Raw genomic sequence first — 22,694 nt, 5'->3', positions numbered from 1 at the left:
TAAGGAGGAAATGAGAGCCCGAATCGTAACACGACGGTGTTACAACGGATCCGTGCCAATGTCGTGAAACGTTGCACTAAATGTATCGAAGTCAATGACGGTCACGTCGAGCAGACCCTGCGGTTGAGAGACGCTGAGCAAGTGGACATAATAATGAATTAAAGTGTATTAATACAAAAATTACGTTGTTTGTTGCCGCGCGCCCGCGCAGGTTCGCAAGGTTCATGAATGAAATGGGTGTGTGGGCAGGGAAATATGAAAATGGCCGCACGCAGAGGTGTCCAAACTTTTATAATTGGGAACGTTATTACCCGCTTTTTATTCACTATTTTTCAATGTGCTTATTTCCTAAAAATCAATATTTATATGGTGTTATTACTTGATATGATACCAATATACGTCCTAATATTGTACAGGATTTTTTAACAGCCTGTATGCTTGAATTCTTTAAATTTTTCTCTCGATAATTTTTTACAACCTATGATTTAAAAAGCGCGGAAAGCTCTTCTCTCTTCTGCAGCACAAATATTGTATGAATATCGGGTGCACTGTCCCATAACAATATACCATAGGACGTAATACTATGTAAACAACTTAAGTAATCTAAGATAGTGGCAATTTTCCGCCCTCTGAAATTGTTGACGTATTTTTATTACGCATGCATTATTACTATCCACCCTCTGAAAATGTTAACGCACGCACAAAATCAACTATACTTCACACAAGCGTCAAACTCTTAGCAACGACTTATAGATTCTGTATTATATCGGTAAAAGTTCGATGATCTGTGAAATAAAACAATCTTAGATTGGTTCTTCCGTGGATTCCTGCGAAATCTAAAGTTAATTTACAAGAAGACTTGGAACCAGTGGATTTATTATCAGAATAATGGATTAAGACTTGACGCTTTCCGCCTCCGGCGAGAGAAAAATATTGCACACACCTCGGGCCGTGTTTGCTTCCCAACCTCGCCTTCGGCTAGGGTGGTATTTTGAACAAGGTTTGAAAAATCCCACTTGCCACCCTAGGTATGTAATATATTAATGAATTGAAAACACCTCGAGGCGCACTGAGCCTTTAATTTAGTGGGTATTGAACGATGAAGTTCGGAAAATATGAGGATAAAAGAAAAAATCTCGCCTAGTTCAGCTTTCACTTCTGTCGTGCTGTGTTATTATTATTATTTGCAGAGAGTGGCTATTTGGCTAGTCCTGATTGAGTCCTACTAACACCGCGTCCAGAATTGAACTATTGTGTTCGCCACTCATACTTATAGCTCGTCGTCAAGCCCTGCCGCATTTACGAACGGCAATATCTTCTTCACGCGAGTATTACAAACAGCATCTGGGAATAGGGTATAGTCGCCAAGGATGGTGTTACGCTTATGCATTAGTGGGCCGCAATTGCAGAGGAGTTTATCGAATTATTATTTTAAGAAATATTTTGATTAAATATTTTTCTTTGAAATATTGACGGGTAACTCTAAAATATTTGTCCGTTAAAGTTTCAATTCTACGATGTGTTTATTTGTGCTAAATTTACGGAATATGCCAGATTCCAGATTCACCAAAAATTGGTGCTTAAAGTATGTAACAGCTTGCTCTGTCTATAATATCATTGTGGATCCGACATTGACGCGGCAAGAACGCGTCGCCTTCACAACACATTTTGTTGAATAAATGAATTTTAATATAACATATCCAAAGGTCGCGTTGAGATGACGACGGCACAAATGAGATTTGTTTTAGTTTAGCGTCCTTAACTGTGGTCTACATTGAAGAGTTACGTAGAAGAGAACCACAAAAGACAGGCATAAAAGGCATTTATTTTCTCAAAATTGATTACATTAGAATTCTTTTTGATGTCATTTCTAATATACTAGATACTACTACCGCTTCGGAAACAAATCGCGCAAGAAAGTCTCCCAGCATTATTTTTTTTGCACTACATAGAAAAAAAGCAAAGATTTTGATCGTTACCTTTTTTTTTGGACATCGAAGGATGATTAAGCTGGAGGTGAACCACTTGCTCATTCGTGTCAATGATGTAATCTGTGATTGAACGTAGATACGCCAAGTAACGAATGCCATTGCATAATATGAGTGCCAGTGGCGGAAACGAATGGCACAATAGAGAGCATGGTTGCAACAAAATCTAATTAAGTGTTGCGGTATACTAATATATTTATTTAGATGTTGATAAAAGGTAATATTTTTTTATATAAGAGGGGGAGCAAACGGGCAGGTGGCTCAGGGGAGGGGGATTGGTGAGCCAAGCACCCATGGACATACGTAATAACAAGAGATACGATGCCCGCCTTTAAGGTAGGAGTACCTATGTTCATTTCTTGAAGGTCCCTAAGTCGTATCGGTTCGGGTAAACAGCAGCCGGTAATTGATTTCCAATTTTGAGTGCCAACTTTAAAAATAACAAATTGCTTAGATTTGGAAGAGAGCCTGAGATGGCTCTCTTCATCAATCAATTTCCTAATATGCAATTATTGGGTTTGATTGAGGTTATCAACTGTAAAGAATTTGAGGCGCGACTTTCGAGTCCCGCATCGTCCATGAATTTTGATACAAAATTAAAATTTATATATTTAATCCCAGAACTGAGAATATTTTTTTCATTTCAGCCATTTTAAAATGCATTATATTGGATTTTTTATTATTTGTAGTTATAGCAGGAATAACAATTTAAAATCTGTCATTTCGGCTACCTAACTGTTGCGATTATGAGATACAGTCCACTGACAGACTGACAGAAAGGCACCGGAGTCTTAGCAAGAGGTTATAATCTGGGTTCCCTTCGGATACAGAAGTTTGTTTACCCCAATGACAAAGAATATATATAATAGTACAAGTACGGAAGTCTCACTCCACAAAATCAATAAAAGGAATAGGTAAACTCTTGCAGTCATACAATAAGGTGTAGTTCAGATTGCATAGCGCTATTAACCTACATTTTTATTCACCTAGAAGTTGCCTCTCTTTCTATCGCGTGACTCTTACCTCTTCTGACGAAATTAGGGTTGACTTCTTTACTTAAAAGTGTACCTACCTAGTATAAGGTCATCAAATCAAATCAAGTTCATTTTTTCTATAGTATAAATAGGTATGTAAATAGTAATTTAAAAATCAATATTCATTCGTTGTCAAACCTTTATTAGCTGCAGATAGTTATATCGTTGACAACACTGTATGCGTTGGAAGACCACGACATAGTCAAACCTACTTAGTATATAGGAAATAAATAGGTAGGCATTGTGAATCGTAATTTCATTATAATAATAATCACTTTAAATTTGATTGTATCAGCGTCTTTAGGAAATTTAAAAAAAAATAAATTTCTATCACAATGACCTTAATTGCATTGCTTTATTTATGTTTCTTAATTTTTTTAAATGATCGCGCGTGCGTCACTGCTGGCTCCTGAGTCCCGACTGGCCGGCGTACTCTGTAGAAGCCGCCGCGCGTACTTTCGATACCAACACGGGGAGTGAGACAGGCCTGCCAATGATAGAGGGCTCCGTCTACACGATGCTAGATCGCCGTCGAGTTGTTAAGCCGGCTCAATCAGCTGTGACCGGAGCTGTGTAAGCAAACATCAACTACTTAAAGCCGGCGCGCTCTATAAATAGCACCGCTGGGGTGTTATTGTACAATGCCCTATGAGATGGCCAACAACAAACGATCTCTCCATTCGTTTCGTTCTGTGTATGTTTGTAGAGATTGATTCATTGATGTTGTGTGCACATCGCGGATTTTTTTTTAAATGTCACGCGAACTATTCAAATTCATATATATATATAATCTACCACCCATTCAAATTCAAATACTTTTATTCAATTTATTTAAAATCAATTAGGTATGGAACGCCAAAACTGCCACCCATTCGAAAAAGTGTGCCTCAGACCTAAGAAGAACGGGTGCAAGAAATTCCGCGGGCTTCCTTTGAAGTGTGTCGCACTTCTTTGCGCACATGAGGGTAAACTTTTTACGGATGAAATGCAAAAAAGAGACAGGAAAATGTGAGACGTTTTCGTTCAATTAGAGGGAGAGAGCAATTGATACCGGTTGAGAGAGAAAGTGGAAAAGGGCGAACGTAGGATGAAGCGAACATAGCGCCGCTAGTAAGTAGAACATCTTCACTACTAGCGTTGTATCATGCAGGTTTAGCGCGGCTGCGAGTAAATAGAACATATTGTGTGACTGATAAGGAGTCGACAGATTTTTTTAAAGTGTAATGGCGTCGCGAAATAAAAAAGGCTATTCTAACGGCGTTAGAAATAAACTTGGAATAAAGTTACAACTGAGAATAAACGAAGAACAAAACGTTGACTATATCGTTGACAACACTGTCAATACAATGTTAATTCTGAAGTTTACTGAACGGCAAGCATTCTTGCAAATAAACGCGGGAGACTTTATACGTCCGAACACCTAAACCAATTATAAGCAAAATGTGTGATGGTACGCCCCCCACAAGATAGACCGACGATCTGGTCAAGATAGCCGGAATACGTTGGATGAGGGCAGCACAGGGCTAAACGTCGTGGAAATCTTTGGGGGAGGCCTTTGTCCAGCAGTGGACGTCTTCCGGCACATGCTGATGAAGCAAAATGTCTATTTATCAACATTTTGCATATTCTTGGTTAATTCTCAGCTATAACTTTATAACCAAGTTTATTTGTAATGTTTTTTTATGAAAATAAGGAACGAGACGAGCAGGACGTTCAGCTGTTGATAATTGATATGCCCTGCCCATTACAATGCAGTGCCACTCAGGATTCTTGAAAAACCCAAAAATTCTGAGCGGCACTACAAATGCGCTCGTCACATTGAGACGTAAGATGTTAAGCCTCATTTTCCCTAGTAATTTCACTAGCCACGGCGCCCTTCAGACCGAAACACAGTTATGCTTACCCATTACTGCTTCACGGCAAAGGAGCCTCCCACTGGTGAATGATGTCTATTGTCAACATTTTGCATATACTTGGTTTATTCTCAGGTATAACCTTATAACCAAGTTTATTCTATCTAGTCTATAAGTATAGACAATAGTTGTACAGATATTCGCGTAATAAACAATTAAGAGTGCCGGGAGCGAGAGAAAAATATGATAAGATCGGAGCGGGCAAAGTAAAAATAAAGATTGTGAAATGGGAACACATCAATAACACCTCCGGTAGTGTGTGCTGCGTAACCAATCATTATGTTTATTCTTCTGAGATTATAACGTGAAATGTTTTAGTTTGCAATCAACGAGGCTCGGCCGGGGCTCACTTAATATATTAGCTGTATGTGGAGTGTTCGTCCGGCTGTATGTGGGAATGGAGCGACCGCCCTCAGGCTATTAAATAACAACCCCTTATTCATAATAGTCTGCTAACTTAAAGCATTGCTAATTCTCACTCTGTCTTCTTCTATTGACCTAAGTCACAATTAGAAAAAACACTCCTTAGCAGCTGTTTAAAGTTAGCGGACCATTATGAATAAGGGGGTAAAAGTTTTATTGTACGATATTTGTAACAATATTTTTATTACACAAATAAAATTTTACGATCGATGCGGGACTCGTACCCGTGACCTCTCGCATTCCGTGCGAGCGCTCTTTACAACTGAGTCAAACGTTCGAGTGACGTATCGTTGAAAATTTTTTGTATAGCAACTTATTGTTCAACTTTAGGTTTTTTTTTTCATCTAAAGGTTGTGGCTACAATAATTGTGTGTAAAAATGTGGCAACAATATTTTTACGAAAAAAAAAGAAGCCCGCTGAGTTTTTGCGCTCGTTCTTCTCAGGTCTGAAGCATACTTTTTCGAATTGGTGGTATTGACTTTAAATAGGTGATGTAATATCTTATTTTGAATAAAAAATATTGGAATTTGAATTTGTAGGTAAGTTACAACAAAGTGGGCGTCTAGGAATTTCAATCTCTCAAGTTCAAAGACGCGTTTTTTAATGACAATACAGGACGAGACGAGCAGGACGTACATCTGATGATAATTGAGACGATTTTCGAAAATTTCAAAACTTCTGATCGGCACTACAATTGCGCTCATTTCCTTGAGACATAAGATGTTAAGTCTCGTTTGCCCACTAATTTTTACTAGCTTACGGCGCCCTTTTGACCGAAAATGCTTACAAATACTGCTTCACGGCAGAAATAGGCGCCGTTGTGATACCCATAATCTAGCCGGCATCCTGTGCAAAGGAACCTCCCACTTTCTTCCACGTACTACAAAAGCTGTGGGCTTCCTGGTGCGCTGTTTCCGGGACGATACGACATGGGTACATGAAAAAAGGCGCGTACACCTTCCTTAAGGCGCGGACCATCTAGGATTGTAAACGCTACAACCAACCTACAATATTTGTGTTGAACATGTGGCTAAGCTGCAAATGCTGCATTCGTTTTACTGGTTTTCTTTATGTCATTCAAAATTTACATATTAAATTAAATAATTAATCGCTTTAAATTTAAGAAAAGTATTAATTCTATTAAATTCTTTAAAAAAAGAATGTTGCTATCGCTGAATATTCTGAGATATTGGACACCAAAGTCTATTTTTGGGAAGCAACTTTTAAATTTATTATTGGATATTTCAAATTATATATGCATATTCTATTCGGTTCGAAGTTTTCTTTAAGTCCTTCTTTGTGCACTGTATTTTTTGCGTCGGAATATTTTCATTGCTTTTTGATGTAATCGACTCTCTAAGAAACCAATTTTTGTGGATATTGAGGTGTGACCGCGCCTTAAAGACTGGTAACGCTCCTGGGCCTTCCTCTGGTGTCGCAAGAGAATTTGGTCAGCGGTGATCACTTAACACCATTTTACCCGTACGCTCATTTATCCTCCTTTACTATAAAAACAAATGCAAACACAGCTGAAATTTGGACAGAAAATGTCATAATTTTAACTACGAAGAAAAGAGACAAAACATACATGATCACGGACTACGTAATAACATGCCTTCTGAGTTCTGGTATACGAACCTTGGATTATACTGGACCACTTTTGATTGGCCACATAAAAACTGGCGTAGCGTGTTAGTGTAGTAGCCGGGCTAAATATGGCGACTGCCTCGATCAATTGTCGCCGTAATGTGTCAATATTGAATGATAAGTGTAATAGCGGAATGTTGCGTTGCATTCTTTACCCGGTTACATTATCTCTGGACTTCACGTTGATGACGTCACAACGTCGCTTTGTTACGGTGTGCAAAACATCACTAGGATATTATTATTAATAAATACGATTCATTTTATTTTTATTATTATGTTGTGATGCTGATATTATTATATTTATGAAAAATAAATGAAAGAATTTGGGTTACGTACAAAAAGTAAGCATATCTTATACTACAGAATAAGAAACAACAAAAGTCATTAAAAAAATTTTAACAAAAAACAACCGACTTCAAACACACTATTCCAAAACAATAGATTTGTGCACTAAAAAGTATAAAAATAATTGGGTATTTTATATACAATCTAGAAATATATAATATAGATTAAAATCTAATTCTAATTACAATAATTGTTATTTTTGGAATCGGTGTCCTTCCGCCGCGACCCGCTCTCGCCTTCTCACGACTCAAGCACATCTCACCTATAACTATGTATGTAGTAACACACCTATCTTGGATGACACCAACTTCAAAAATTACAATAATCGTAACTAGAATAAGATTAATTAATTAGATTGTATATAAATACGCAATTATTTTTATACTATTTAGTGCACATATCTATTGTTTTGGAAAAGTGAAGTTTTTGAAGGCGGTTGTTTTTTTGTTAATTTTTATTTTATTTTATGATTTTTAGTGAATTTGAAGTACACTTAACACTATAACTAACAATTTGTCTAAATATGTGTAGATATATTAAATTTTTCAATGCAGCAAGGAACGTAAGTGCTTTGCAATTAGATTACAGACAGTGTTCCGTTACTTTGTCATGGATTCCATCATCAGATCCTAACCAAACCATCTTTGAAGTATATCCTTTCCAATAAAAAAAGAATCATTGAAATCGGTTGGCGCGATATTGAGTTATTCGTAAATTTATCATGCACTTTGCTATACGTATGTATAGCAAATTTAAGACTTTTATGGGTTTCTCATAGAAGCCAATGTCAGATCTGGACCAAATTACAATGGGACCACGGGAAGCACCAGCTTTCAAATAAAAAAAGAATTATCAAAATCAGTTTCACCCAGTCGAAAGTTTTGAGGTAACAATAATAAATACGTCATGAACGTACATCAGTTGTTAAGTGGTTTGAGATGGGGAAGACAACAAATCAAATCAAATCAAAATCACTTTATTAAAGTAGGTCAAGGAAATGACACTTATGAATGTCAAAAAAATATTTTTCTTATTGAATCTACCGCTACTTCGTAAAGGGTTGAGCTAATGAGAAGAAGTAGCAAGAAACTCATTGCCACTCTTTTATATCAAGATTTACATTTTCATGGCTTTAAATCATTTCAATTACAATATAATATGTAAAATTATGCAAAAAACATACTCAAACGTCAAATATTAAATGCCTTACACGAGTAAGTCAAAAAAGTAAATGTAAATGAATACAAAAGTTATTGAGTGCAGTAGCTGCCTCATCCTCGCACACCGTAAATAAAGAAATTCCGTGAGCATTTTATAAGCGATTATAAAAAAAATATCTATAGAACTGATAAGAAACACCATCTTTTAAATCATATAACAACTTAACCTACTTAATAGAATACTATATATTGAAGGATTGGCGAACAGACTTAGTTCTGCAGCATACGCGGTTAAAAAGATTCGACAATTAACTGACATAGATACGGCGCGACTAGTATACTTTAGTTATTTCCATAGTATTATGTCCTATGGTATATTGCTATGGGGCAACGCTGCCGATATTAATACATTATTTGTGCTGCAGAAGAGGGCTATTCGCGCTATTTATAACCTAGGTCCTAATGAATCATTGAGAGCAAAATTCAAAAAAATTAACATCTTGACTGTTGCTTCTCAAAATATTCTTGATAATGTAATGTATGTTCATAGGCACATAAGTGAATTTACTAGAAACTGTCATAACCATCATGTTAACACCAGGAACAGACATAACTTAGCCTACTACTCGGCTAAGTCGAGTTAGTAAGGCTTTTGTGGGGCGATGTTTATCCTTTTAGAACAAGATCCCAGAAAGTGTTCAAAACAAAAGTATCACGTTATTCAAAAGAATTCTTTAAAAACGTTCTTGTAGTAAAGGTTACTATAACATAAATGACCTTCTTAATGATACCACAGATTGGGAATGGAGTGACCGCCCTCAGGCTATTAAATAATAAGTTTAATTGTACAATATTACTTTGTAGACATATTTTTTCAATGAAAAAAAAGCCCGCTGAGTTTGTTGCGCCCGTTCTTCTCAGGTCTGAGGCATTCATTTTGAAATGGGTGGTAGTTTTTGACTTTCAATAAGTGATGTCAAATCCTATTTTGAATAAAAATATTTGAATTTGAAAAGTAAATAATTTTAGGTAGCGGAGTAGGACCACTCAAAGAACCATGCATCATTATCCTCTATAGGTATAATCTACGATACTAAAGTAAGCGATCGTTGCCATATAAGCACTGAACTGTATAAATACCACTGGACAGGCTGTTCCAAGTGTGTGACAGCAGATTCTTTGTATCCTATTTGAAGCGCCACTCGCGAGCGTCCAGAGAACTAATTTTGACGTATAATACAAATGGCTGCGAGAGAAACATACAATACTCTGAAGTATTTCAGCATTTTGAATTAAATTCGGTCGTTTTCCGTGTTATTTATACAGGAATCAATGTAATATTTTTTTAAATAGTAGTAAATAGTTTTCCCATTGATGTTTGTTTAGCTGCGGTTGTCATCACTAGTTATAGTTCCACAGACTCTCGCTACATGGCCAACAGCGCCAAAATGGTGAATATCAAACAGGCACAAAAGCACTTTGACAGCCACCAGTCCAGTGTAAATAAGCTAATATATTTCTTAAATCAGTAATTAATCTAAAGTAACATATTTATACTCTCAATCACAATATAACCTAAAAACTAGTTAAAGCTAAAAAGGCGTGCAGTATTAACAACAAGGCATAAAATACTTCATTTGAAATGCGTAAAACAAATAAACTGGAAAAGATTATTGAAACATAAACCTAAACGGCGGAGGTAAGTATGTAAAATGTCGTTAAAACACAGTGGAACTATAAATTAAATGGCCAAGCTCGTTATGTATTGATTTATGAAAATTTAAACAGCACCTAGATAGATGTCTACAGTTGAATGTAGTCTATATAATATGTATAAATAAAATAGATGTCTGTTCGTAGTGAGAATTAAAATTATTTGCGGCACTGAAGGGATCTGTGGACATACAAGTAGAATGGATAGGCAAAGGGTAGAGATACTAGATCAGGTCTACTCGCAAAATCGACAACGATACATTCGGAACGATACGATAATACTCCGAATATATCGCAACTAACCTACTCTAACAAATGTTCGAATTCCTTATCGTTTATCGTTACCATAGACTAATATTTTGATTTTTTTACGATGTTAGTGTGAATGTAATATGTTCAAACCTAAACATTATCTGTGCTTTGTCGCTGTGAAGTGTCAAAAGTCAAAACATAGTTTAGGCGCTAAGGACCAGGCCAGACTCTGCACCACCAATTTGGTATCATTTACACATAATGTAAATGTTAAAAAAATATGTAATGAATATAATATGACCATTTAAAATTGTATAAATAATACAAAACTCGCGGATAATAAAATGTAAAAAAAGTAACTAAACCCTTCTCGTCGACTTTCTATTTCTCAGGCGGCCATTTGCATTATTTCTACGCATAAACGATCAACAAAATGACGTAAATTACTTGGTAGTAAAAAAATCCTCTTGAATAGTAAATCACATATAATTATTTTAATAATATTTATTAACTATGTATATTGTATGGCAAATATATCTACACAACTTGAAACGATAATAGCAACGACAGCCTAGATGGTGTCGTTGAGATTATCGTAAAAGTGACGTTTGATTATTTGTGAGATTCGAATATTCGTCTCTGACATTTTCAACTAAGAGTAGGGTTAGGACCGATAATATCGAATAATGTTTCGTTCGTTCAATCATCGTTTCGACATTGAATACGACGTAACTAAGAGTAGGATTCGACACGACTAATGCCACGATTTATCGAATATCGATTTTAGGAGTGGCCTAGGCCCCCAGGGATGCTGAAATGGTCGATGTCGAAGCGCGTGCTTTTTGAGTCGATCTCGAGAAAAAAAATCCGATATAGAAGTATTCACAGATTTTGTTTTAGGTAACTAAAATCGGTACGTACCATCTTATGAAAAGTATGCTCAGGGCATGCTGTGTCAAGCAGATTCAACATCCAAAGTCACTCTTTAGTTAAGTTTAGAATTTTAGACAATAGAACGCGTTATTTTTGTTAGAAACTTAAAACTCGCAATTTTGAATAATTATGAGTTTTTCCATTGACATTTTAGAGCAGACCTACACTTAGCATGACTAAAAAAATACATATTATTGTGCGCAAAACTAATATCTATGTCATAGTGACACTCGACCTAGGCGACAATCCTTCATCACACATACTTGACGCCTCTCGATCTCTCGAAGTCGATCGATCGTAGTCTAACAATTTTGAGGTAGCCAGCAGTTCAAGCTTGAGCACCCCTTGACTAGATAAAATAGACGCGATCTCCGTGAGGAATAGAAAAATATTAAATCCGCTCTAGTGCCAGTCGGTTACTCGCACTCAGGGTTCCATGGCATCGTACAAGATTTTTTTAATGAAAATAAGCAGGACGTTCAGCTGATGGAAATTGATACGCCTTGCCCATTACAATGCAGTGCCACTCAGGATTCTTGAAAAACCCAAAAATTCTGAGCGGCACTACAATTATGCTCGCCACCTTGAGACATATGATGTTAAGTCTCATTTCGCGCCTTCGCGTCGGCGCCCTTCAGACCGAAACACAGTTATAGCTAGCCGGCATCCTGTGCAAAGAAGCCTCCCACTGGTATTTGTAAGATACAACAGATCTACCATTTGCCCATCCATGCTACAGCGTATCCCACAGACCGAAGGCGTTTGACTATACAAGTGTAGAGTTCTAAGTTAATATAATAAAGTGTTGGGAAAGATCCAGTTTTTGCATGTACATTTGACAATTCGAAATGACAACAGAAAAGAGGTCGGGATCAATAGTATCAAGGACAAGGGTTAATTTGAGTGGAAAAAGCCAGTCAAATGTGTCAGGTACCTACTCTCTAGTACCTTTGAAGACAGACATAATTGGATGTATGTTAGTATGGAAGAGAAGGAGACACCTGTACCTGAAGTTACCGCCGATGCGTTGTCGGCTTGTTCACGCTTTTTTGAAGGCATCCATATCGTATCGTTCTGGTAACGGGATGCAAAGAAATTACTGCGAATGCACTATGCACTAGCTATGAGACGAAGAGAGAAAGAATTTGTGAACGCGCACAAATTCTTGCTTCTACAATGTGATACAGACCTGAGTATACTCCTGCACTGTGTCTAAGACATAGGAAACATAACTGGCAATGAGAGAAACAAAATGTGTGCTCGCACCTCTCTCTATTGCCCCTACATTAATATATAAAACGTTACTCTCTCTTCTTAACTTCACTAACTTACATCTCCCTCTCAACTTCCTTCGTAACACTCTCATCACGCATTGACCGGCTTACTGACCAAGTCAAGCATGCGCAGAGAAGTTTAACTTAAATTTCAGCCGTGGATCCACCCAACCGTATGTAAGTCAGCCCTGTATTTAAAATACAAAGCATAAAGAAAATATAACGCCTTATTCTGCAACAGTGTTTAAGGCGACGGCCGTGAGCGCATGCATTTTAGATGGAAATTATGTATTCTTTGCGAACGTTTAATAATTTGCGTGGACGGCTGCTCGTATTCATATGCAGGTAGCGAAGACATTGTTTTATTACAATGTGTACATCGTGGCTACAGAGTGCCTGGCCATCATATTATCCATTAATGTCTACGTATACGATTGTAAGACAATTTTAGCCCGAACATTGTACATGTTATGAATATTGTACACTTTTTATGGCATAGGAGGGCAAACTAGCGTATGGGTGGCAAAGTTGGTGGTGAATTGCCGTTAGTAAATTGTTATTTACGATATAGTCTAATTTTATATTGATTTTTTTTTATTTTATCCTGAGCCCTTTTCAGGAAATCCCCAAATTGCCGTGCAATGCTTGCATTCGTCGACGTTTATGAAATCCATAACGTCTGGATCAATTCTGGATTTTTGGAGTGAAAACTTCTTTAGCGGCGCTGAGCACAGTTTTTGGGGTGGGTATAAAATGTTAAACTCGCGTCAGGACACGTGACCTCATCCAAAAATTCGTGAGACATTCTAGAAGTTAAACTTTTTAATGGAAAATAATTGTAATAGTAACTTCTGAAGTGCAAAATTTTTTATGTAATATAAATTGTCATTTTTGTGTACGCGCAATAAATTATTTTTTTAAACTATAAAGTAGTAGGAGAATATTTTGTTATCTTTTTCAGACGTTCGCAATGGCGTCGTTTTAAAGTCACATCCATATAAGCTGTAAGTTATAAAATTTTATTTTAAAGATGGATAGCGAACCTGGTGCAATATTTATGTGATACATATGAAAGTTTTAGTATGTATCTCGTAATATCGTAGCGTTGCACCGACATGACAGACTATCTCAAGTTCGGGACATGAAAGTTTGTGTAAAAGTGTGTCTTTATTATATTATCCTACTATTATAATATCTTCCCAATTTTGGCGTGCGTCCGAGCAGAATGGGATGTCGCTATGCCAACTTAATGGCTGACAGGCTTGCCCTGCATGTTTCAGTATGACAACTCGATGATAATTGATTTAGCAGACGCCTCTGTTTATGACAAACATTTTATTGAGATAAAATCTTTAGTTATGAATGCAACGGACAACTACTAGTTATTATATAAAGATGGATGAATTCCCTGGCACACCACTTGTTTTATATCCTTGAACCCAACACATGGTCTCTCCACAGAATAATCAAACAGACAATGATGCCAAATACTCAATAGAGACGAGAGCATCTTGCGACGAAGCGAACATAAAATTTATGACAATTTTTATTGCTCCGAGACATCAACTTGCAGCGTAAACATTTTAATGAGTTGCGAGCTCAAATAATTTTATATCGGCCATTACGAATACCATAACGTTGTAAAACACTTAGAGAAATTGTACCGTTAATTCGATTAAGCTTTCAAGGACCCAATTACTCCGAATATGCAACATAAAATAATGCTTTAGATTAATTAATGTAACTCACGTCAAAAATACTAGTGCTTCGCCACGATTTCAACCGGGTGGAAAATATAATAAACATCTACAAACATAGAATTATGAGCAGGTAATAGAACATGTAGTTACCTTTAAAAGCAATAGCTACTTTAAATGTTCGACAATAAGATTAATTTTAAAGTGTCCTCAGTTTGTAGCCGTGTTGGATTCGTTAGAATAAGCATCGGAAATATTATGTAACAAATATATTTAAAAAACAGACTGATGTATAACCTCCTCCATTTTTAAGTCGTTAGAACTAAGTAACATTTAAAATATTTTCATCTACTAGGATATGTATATATGGATTAACACGGGTGTCCGGGTGTCCACGGAAGACCAGCGTTGTGGATTCTTTCGAAACCAGAACTATGCTGAGCCCATTGGCGTCATTAGATCATAATAATTATATTAGTATAACTTTAAGAACTGTTATCAGAATGTATAGTGACGTCAATAAACATTTTAGTTCTTTCTTTCAATATTTACACGTGTTTAAATAAGGAACATTAGGTTTTAGCAACATGCTCGCAATAATTCCTGTAATTATATTAACTTTCAACATATTATACTGTACAAAGGTTTAATAATGAAAACACATCACTCTTAAACCTCATTATAATGTTATTCACAACGTAACATCGGTCGCGCTCAAAGGGGTTGTTATGAGAAAACGAACAAGTTGCTGGAATTATGTGTTTAATATTTAATAAGCATAGTAGCTTTATTGTTTGGAACACAGTAGAACTTCTAAATATGTATGTACGATGTAATAGTCCGAGTACAACTGATTCAGATAGCATATCGAAGTTGAATACCTGTTTAGTGAGGGCAATCTAATAGAAATAGACGAATAAAGCATCATTCGCGGATATCTGGCGCACGCCTGATGGACTTATGAAAGATAATGACCAGGAGTGATCAAATTGCTACCATATAGCATATATATGCCCAAGTTCTCGGATAGGAGAGCGAGTATCCCCTTTAGGTATCCTCTCCATAATAACGGGCTCAATGATAGCAGTTTCAATACACCGCTTATCTGGTATACTTCACACTAAAAGAGTGCCCTCATTGCTCTTAGCTAAAATATCACCGTCAGCATCTGCCTGATTGGTTCCTGCACAGATAGATTTTCAAAGAACTTTCTCCCACGTGTGACCAAATTGGAGGCGCAATGACTTCTTTAGTATTGCAAGAGTACAGACAGGAACCAGTGGGACGCTCTTCCACATGAGGGTACCACTACGGCGTCTTTTTATGCCATGAAGGTTCAAGTAGTGTGCAAGCACTGTTTGTGTTTCGGTTTGAAGGGCGCCATAACTCATAAAATTACTGGGCTAGTGTGACTTCACACATAAGTCTCAAAGATATGGGGTTTGCAAGAATCCTGAGCGGCACATTGGACATTGCAATAGGCGGGGTATTTCAATAACTATAATATGCACGTCTGAACAAGTGACGAGACAAGCAAATTACTGGGCAAATGAGACTTGACATCTTATGTCTCAAGGTGGCAAGCGCAATTGTAGTGCCACTCATAATTTTTAGGTTTTTCAAGAATCCTGAGCGGCACTGCATTGTAATTGTAGTCGTATCAATTACCATCAGCTGCACGTCCATATTTTCTCGTCTCTTATAGTCATAAAAAACATATTCCATTGAAATAATGCACGGAGCGACCAACTGCGACGAGGTGATACCCATTTTGTCCCCAGCGGTAAAACTTTCCTCCATATCTTGCAATGTATTAAATTTGTCTGAGGTCCTTTTCCTCTTTTTGTTTTTTTTTTGTTCTTTAACTTCACTTCTTATAATGGGTATTCAATTATGGGTAAACTATAGTTTACCCATAATGAGGGTAGATTCATCCCATTTTCAACAAACTGAACAAAACACTAGGGGTCAACGAGCAGCCAGGTTTACTTTTTGTTGGAAAGCAAACATGGGTCATATTTTTATAAGGCTTGAATGTAGTTAAAGTTTATCATAAAATCTATCGGAGACCTTTTCTTTTTTGCTAGAGGTCCCAACGGCATACTGTATGGATTATTGATTTTTCTTAAAAGCCCTTCTGCTGTTGGGAATTGGCATATTTTGTTATCGCTGCAGACGGGTCAAAGGCATCGCGCAAATTGAATCTAAAATAATCGCTTCTTTATCGATCCCTCGGGGTTCGCAGCTTTTCTATTATCGTCAAGCCCCTCGCATATCCACCTTTTGACTGGAGCGCCACTACTGTATAATACTATTCTTATGTCAAACACTCCGTGCCTATGATGCATAAATTATCGCAAAAGGAACAGACGTGTGCGATGATGTCATTGATCGATTGACGGACACGCTCAGCAGTAGAAAGAAGGAAAGAAAGAAAAATCTTTAATTCACTTAGGTCAAAATAACATTTACGAATGTCAAATATTTAACGACAACTTCGGAAATTTTTTGCATTAATGAGAAGTAGTGTGAAAAAACTCTTTTCAACTCTTTTAAAACTATATTTACAGTTTCAGCATTTTACATAATATTTAATACAATATATGTTAAGTGATGCACCAAAATTACTCAAAAATGACTTATGTGTAAGTTAAAAAAAGAATAAAAGTGATTCATCATTGAAAAAACTCTTGGTACCGAGTACAGTAGATGCATCTATCTGCATACACTGTCAAATGTCAATAAGTAAAAATGTTGTGCGAGCAGTTTTGTCAAATAAATAACATACTGTGTGTGACATTCTGTTATTACCACTGAAGCCTTTAAAGTAGGCTGTACAGCAGAATACTATGCTTTAGACCGTTTAATGAATGGTAATGGCGATCGACGACCCATATAGTCGAATGGTTAGTGACTCTGACTTCTAAGCTTGAGGTCCCGGGTTCGAATCCCGCTAGGTGCAATCACTTGTATGATGACTGTATGATGATTCCGACTCATGGATTTTTATAAGTATTTATATATGTTTGAGTAAGGATATTGTATAAAATATATCGTTGTCTTGTACCCATAGTACAGGCTATGCCTAGTTTGAGGCAAGATAATTTGTGTAAAAGTGTGAAAAAAATATAGATAATTAACAAAAAAGACGTGTGGCACTCGGGGACTGCCGCGGTAAAGCTATTGCATAGTATTTTTAATCAACTTATGCAATTATAATTATTTATTTATTTTATTTATGCAGTATTTTTTTGATAACATTAATTTTAAAAAAGGCAAACGGGAAGTGAGTAAAATTTAAATTTGATTACAGACAGACAACGGGACAGGTGAAACTAAATAAAACTGCTTGGCATAATAATAAAAATTAAAAAACGCGATAATAAATAAAAAATTTAAAAAAAAATCAAGATGTATCCCAGGCTGGAACCTGGGATCTTCTGCACAAAAAGCAATACGTGATAACCGCTGTTCCACGGCAACTGTAATGACCGTGCCGAAATATCTATATACAACTAGTAAGTAAGTGTTAAGTTATTTTCGTTACGGAACTTCTGGATTCGGTCTCCACGCTCAAGGCCCGCGATAGAAGCTATGAAATAGCTTAAAAAAAAATTGCTCATTTAAAGGTATAAAGGTTACGTTACTTGTATTCCCGCAAAAAACAAACACCACAATAAAGTCATTCACAGAATGTCACCGCGGCCCCAATAGCCCGTGGACAATGTAACATTCATATTTTAATTACGATGAAAGGATGTGATAAATTGTCACGCGTGACAACCCTAGGTCGTACCTCGGCGGCTGCTACGTAATAAGGGACATCCGACCTGTCACGGGGCACGCCATACTTTTATCTACCGTCCGTGTTTAACGTTTTATGTCAACCATCAGACCGAGTTTTTGAGTTTTTCATTAATCCTGAGGGGCACTGCATTGTAATGGGCAGGGCGTTTCAATTTGCATCAGCTGAACGTCCTGCTCGTCTTGTCCCTTATTATCATTAAAAAAAATTGAGGGGACATAGACGTAGTGCATAGAGTACCATAGGTCTCTTTACCCTCGAAATGGGCATCGCATGTAATTGCCTACACAGCTGTTGATGTTTGTTATGTTTTCGAATAAAGAAATAGTTTCATTAAAAAAGTTATGTCGACACGAGTAAGATTATGCAAAATGTTGACTATATAGTATCGCTCAAAAATGTTGAAACCCAAACATTCTCATAAGACCGTAATTATGATTATCACCATCATAAGCGGCCTTACAAATAAACTTAAACCTTGAATATATAGCTGACAACACTGTCAATACAATGATAATTGTGGCCAATTTTTGCATCCCGTGCCACTAACAAAATTAAAAAAATGATAATTGTGAAGTTTTCCGAATGTCAAGCAGACTTGCAAATAAACGCGGGAAACGTTATACTTCCGAATAAAATATGTCTTAGATAATTGAGCTTATTTTTAAAGCCGAAGATGTTTGGTCATTACTTGGTCATTCGCTGAAAGTTCGCATGGTAATTAATGTGCATCATATATTATTTTTAGTTTTATCATTCTCTTATTTTAGATGTTACAGGGGTGGGGACACATTTTACCACTTTGGAAGTGTCTCACGCGCAAACTATTAATTTTAGAAAAAAGTGATATTAGAAACCTCATATTATTTTTGAAGACCTATCCATAGATAGGGTATGATAAAAAAATGTTTAAGAGTTTCAGTTCTAAGTATGGGGAACACCCAAAATGTATTTCTATTTTTGTGTAAAAATCTTAATTCGGTTCACAGAATACATCTACTTACCAAGTTTTAACAGTATAGTTCTTAAAGTTTAAAAAAGTGGCTGTGACAGACAGACGTGACGAATCAATAAGGGTTCCGTTTTTTCATTTTTGCCATTTGGCTACAGAACAAAAAACCAGCTACATAATAATTTACTGTATAAATAATTGCTTATAAGAGACAAATATAATTTAGTGGGAGGCTGCCTCATACTTTAGGTTATATGCAGTTAAGTGATAAGATTTACAAGAGCCATTTTTAAATCCACTCGTAGATCACTTAGCATCAAATGTATGCTCGTTTGCACTTGAAAAAAAAAGTTTTTTTGCACGTATTCATTATGGAAAGTGTTGTGAATGGTGTTTCATTGATATAAGCCGTGCGTTGAAATAATGAGCGCTAGTCAACGGGGCCTATTGTCTCCACATCCTTTGTGTCTTCATTCAAAGCATGCCTTCAGCGTAGTAGAATACTCCTGACGACTGTGTTATGTTAATATCACTGAAGCGACATTCTCGCAGGTTCTATGTACTACTTTAAAAATGTAACCGAAGAGTTGAACAAGACATAACAAGATTTATGAACCATGCGTCACTCGAACGGTTGGCTCAGTGGAAGAGCGCTCGGACGAAATTCGAGAGGTCGCGGATTCAAAATCTCGCATCGTTCATAAATTTTAATTTAATTAGTTATAAAAGTGATGGAAATCAATTAGAAAAGAACAAATTCCTTAGATTTGAAAGAGCGACATCTCAAGTCAATTTCCTAATATGCAATTATTGGGGTTGAGCAGGTTATCAACTGTAAAGTAGATCCTGTAGATGAAGCCACAACCTGAGAGTTGAACAAGACATAACAAGATTTATAATCCATACATCACTCGAAAGGTTGGCTGAGTGGAAGAGCGCTCGGGCGAAATCCAAGAGGTCGCGGATTCGAGGCCCGCAGCGTTCAAAAGTTTTGGTTACGATTTTAATTTAAAAATTTGGTCTTACTTTTTGCCGACTCCATCAAAAAGGAGGTGTTTTCAAGTCGTGTATAATTTTTATATTATTCCGCCATTTATTAACCGATTTAGAAAGTCGGTTAAATTTTGTTTCTTTTCGGCAACAGCTCTACGCAATTTGGCGTATATTTGAATGGGGATAAAAAGTATCCGACTAAAGTCTGGGATAATCCAGCTTTTATTCAGCGCGACTATTTTCAGGATAGATTCAATTCAAACTCTTCTTTACGTCCCTGTGAATTTCACAAGAATAAGTGTTGAATACAATTTCTACGAAGCCTTAGGCCCAGAACTCACGGTGAAGCGCAAATGCAACGAAACTGCAACTACTAATTACTTTTGAGTTGCATTTGAGTTTCTGCCATAGATTCCGTTGAGAGACCACACATGAGGCGACCAGTTTGAAATCAGTTTGAAACGCGTTGTAAATCAGTCGCATTGAAACCGGCGTGCAGGAAACTCGCGTTGCGTTTCATTCATTTTTTGTCTTGGCGTCTTTTTTACAAAATTGCTGACGACAAACAAAACAACATTTAACTTGTGTTCGAAGTGCAAAAATATCCTTGCTTGTATAATATCACACTATGAAGCTTCTAAGACTGAGACTGATAAAGCATTCTATCAGTTTCTTGTAATTCTTTGGCAGCCACAAACATACAACAGTTGATATTCTTCTCAATGTAGGGATGTATCCACATAGTTCTTCTTTTGCACCTTCTTCTTTGTCGAAGATACAAATACATAACCACAATTTCTTCGTCACTTGAAGAACTCATTATGCACACGTATTTCTCAACGAAAACCGAAATAATTGTGGTTGCAGCATGTGTGGAAAATGGTTGAAACTGGTTTCAAATCAATAATTTCAAAAGGGTTTTGTTGCATTTGCGTTTCACCGTGTGTTCTGGGCCTTACACGCGGCGAGGTGTTTCTCACAAAAAAAATTTTTTTGCTATTTCAAAAGAAAAACCAAATAATATTATAATACAATCACACAAACGGGTAAAAAATGAATATGGTTCCAAAATTATTCTGCGCTTATTCATAATTTTTGCTAGCCCAATGAAACTGAAAAACACCGCCCTTAGCTGAAAGTTAATGCGTAGAATATACATAAAAAAAAATACCGATCGAATTGATAACCTCCTACATTTGGAAGTCAGTTAAAAATATTAAAGCGTATCGATTTAATTGTAATGCAGCCGACAGCTGATTGTCGACAACCGGTATGTGTGAAAAGGCCCTAACAGTTCAATGACCGAAAAAAATTCTGCGCAGCGACAGCAGATACTTATGAAATGTGTAGGTATTATATTATGCACTCACCTATTCTTGTCTTTATATCTAAGCATTGCGATATGTGAGGAAACTGCAGGATCTTCCGCCACTTCTTACTCTTGCCTTTGTTGCTATCGGAACCACCTGTAGACAAACATACATACATTTATAATGGTTTGTTATTGAAGTGAAACTTCGATATATGAGAGAAATTTTATAGCAATGTCGTCACGATTTTGACGAAGGGAGCCGTTGCTAGTGAAATTACTGGACAAATGAGACTTAACCTCTTATGTCTCAAGGTGACGAGCGCAATTGTAGTGCCGCTCAGAATTTTTGGGTTCTTCAAGAATCCTGAGCGGCCCTGCATTGTAATGGGTAGGGCGTATCAATTACCATTAGCTGAACGTCCTGCTCGTCTCGTCCCTTATTTTCATAAAAAAAAGGCGATTTGAGCACTTTATTTTGTGGGTATTGAATGAGAGACGTCACGCTTGGCTGTGTATGGACGGGTTAGCATTTTTAGAGATATTCAATCATAATAATTTAATATTAACATAATTTAATTTCAATCAGCCTATTAGGGCTATATTTCACCAGGACACCACATTGACTCAACTAATCGCGCCTACGTGGTGTCCGTAAGCTACCAAACTAGACACCATACAGACACCAGTCATGACGCGTCCGAATGGTCGCGCCACTTAATTGGTTGCGTAACCAAACTGTAACCTAGTTAGTAACTCTGCATTGAACTGTATAATATATTTTGTTGGTAGCGGCGACTGGTTGCGCCACCGTGGTGTCCCAGTGAAATATAGCCCTTAGTTAATTATAAATGATTTTCGCATGGGTAGATCAAATGTAAATTTTTTAATGTCATTGTTTTAGATGGTGTAGGTAGGTAGGATTTCATATTAAAATTCTACAAGTAAATGACATTTTTATAAAAAGTTACAAACCTACGTGAGTCTTATAGATTTAATGTTAGCGAAGCTACGATCAAAAAGACCGACCAAAGTACCTACACGTATCCCGCGTTACAATGTGCGTGAATCAACGCTAGTAGGGTAGGTGTTCTACTTAACCGGAGCAGCGTCGTCCAAGTACAATGACTTCACTATGCTTAATAATGAAACAATGTTTACGACTGTCGTAAATATTATACTTTACTATACTATAATAACAGTGAAGATACAAGATATATCGTTAAGCATAATATTTTATTCGTACATGAAGCCA

The 22,694-nt window shown here is 36.7% G+C and overlaps 1 protein-coding gene across 1 annotated transcript in view; it reads right to left on the bottom strand.

The window, feature by feature from the left end:
* Positions 1-22,694, bottom strand: part of LOC126972383 (G protein-coupled receptor kinase 2) — a 91,849-nt gene that overhangs the window by 57,674 nt on the left and 11,481 nt on the right. The window contains exon 2 of the mRNA XM_050819086.1: positions 21,501-21,596. Coding sequence (XP_050675043.1) covers positions 21,501-21,596 — 96 coding nt within the window. The remainder of the gene's footprint in view (positions 1-21,500; positions 21,597-22,694) is intronic.

This window comes from Leptidea sinapis, chromosome 26 (genome assembly GCF_905404315.1).
Source record: "Leptidea sinapis chromosome 26, ilLepSina1.1, whole genome shotgun sequence".
Classification (NCBI taxonomy): Eukaryota; Metazoa; Arthropoda; class Insecta; order Lepidoptera; family Pieridae; genus Leptidea; species Leptidea sinapis.
The sequence above is the reverse complement of the archived record's forward strand: the minus strand, read 5'-3'. Positions and strand labels throughout refer to the sequence as shown.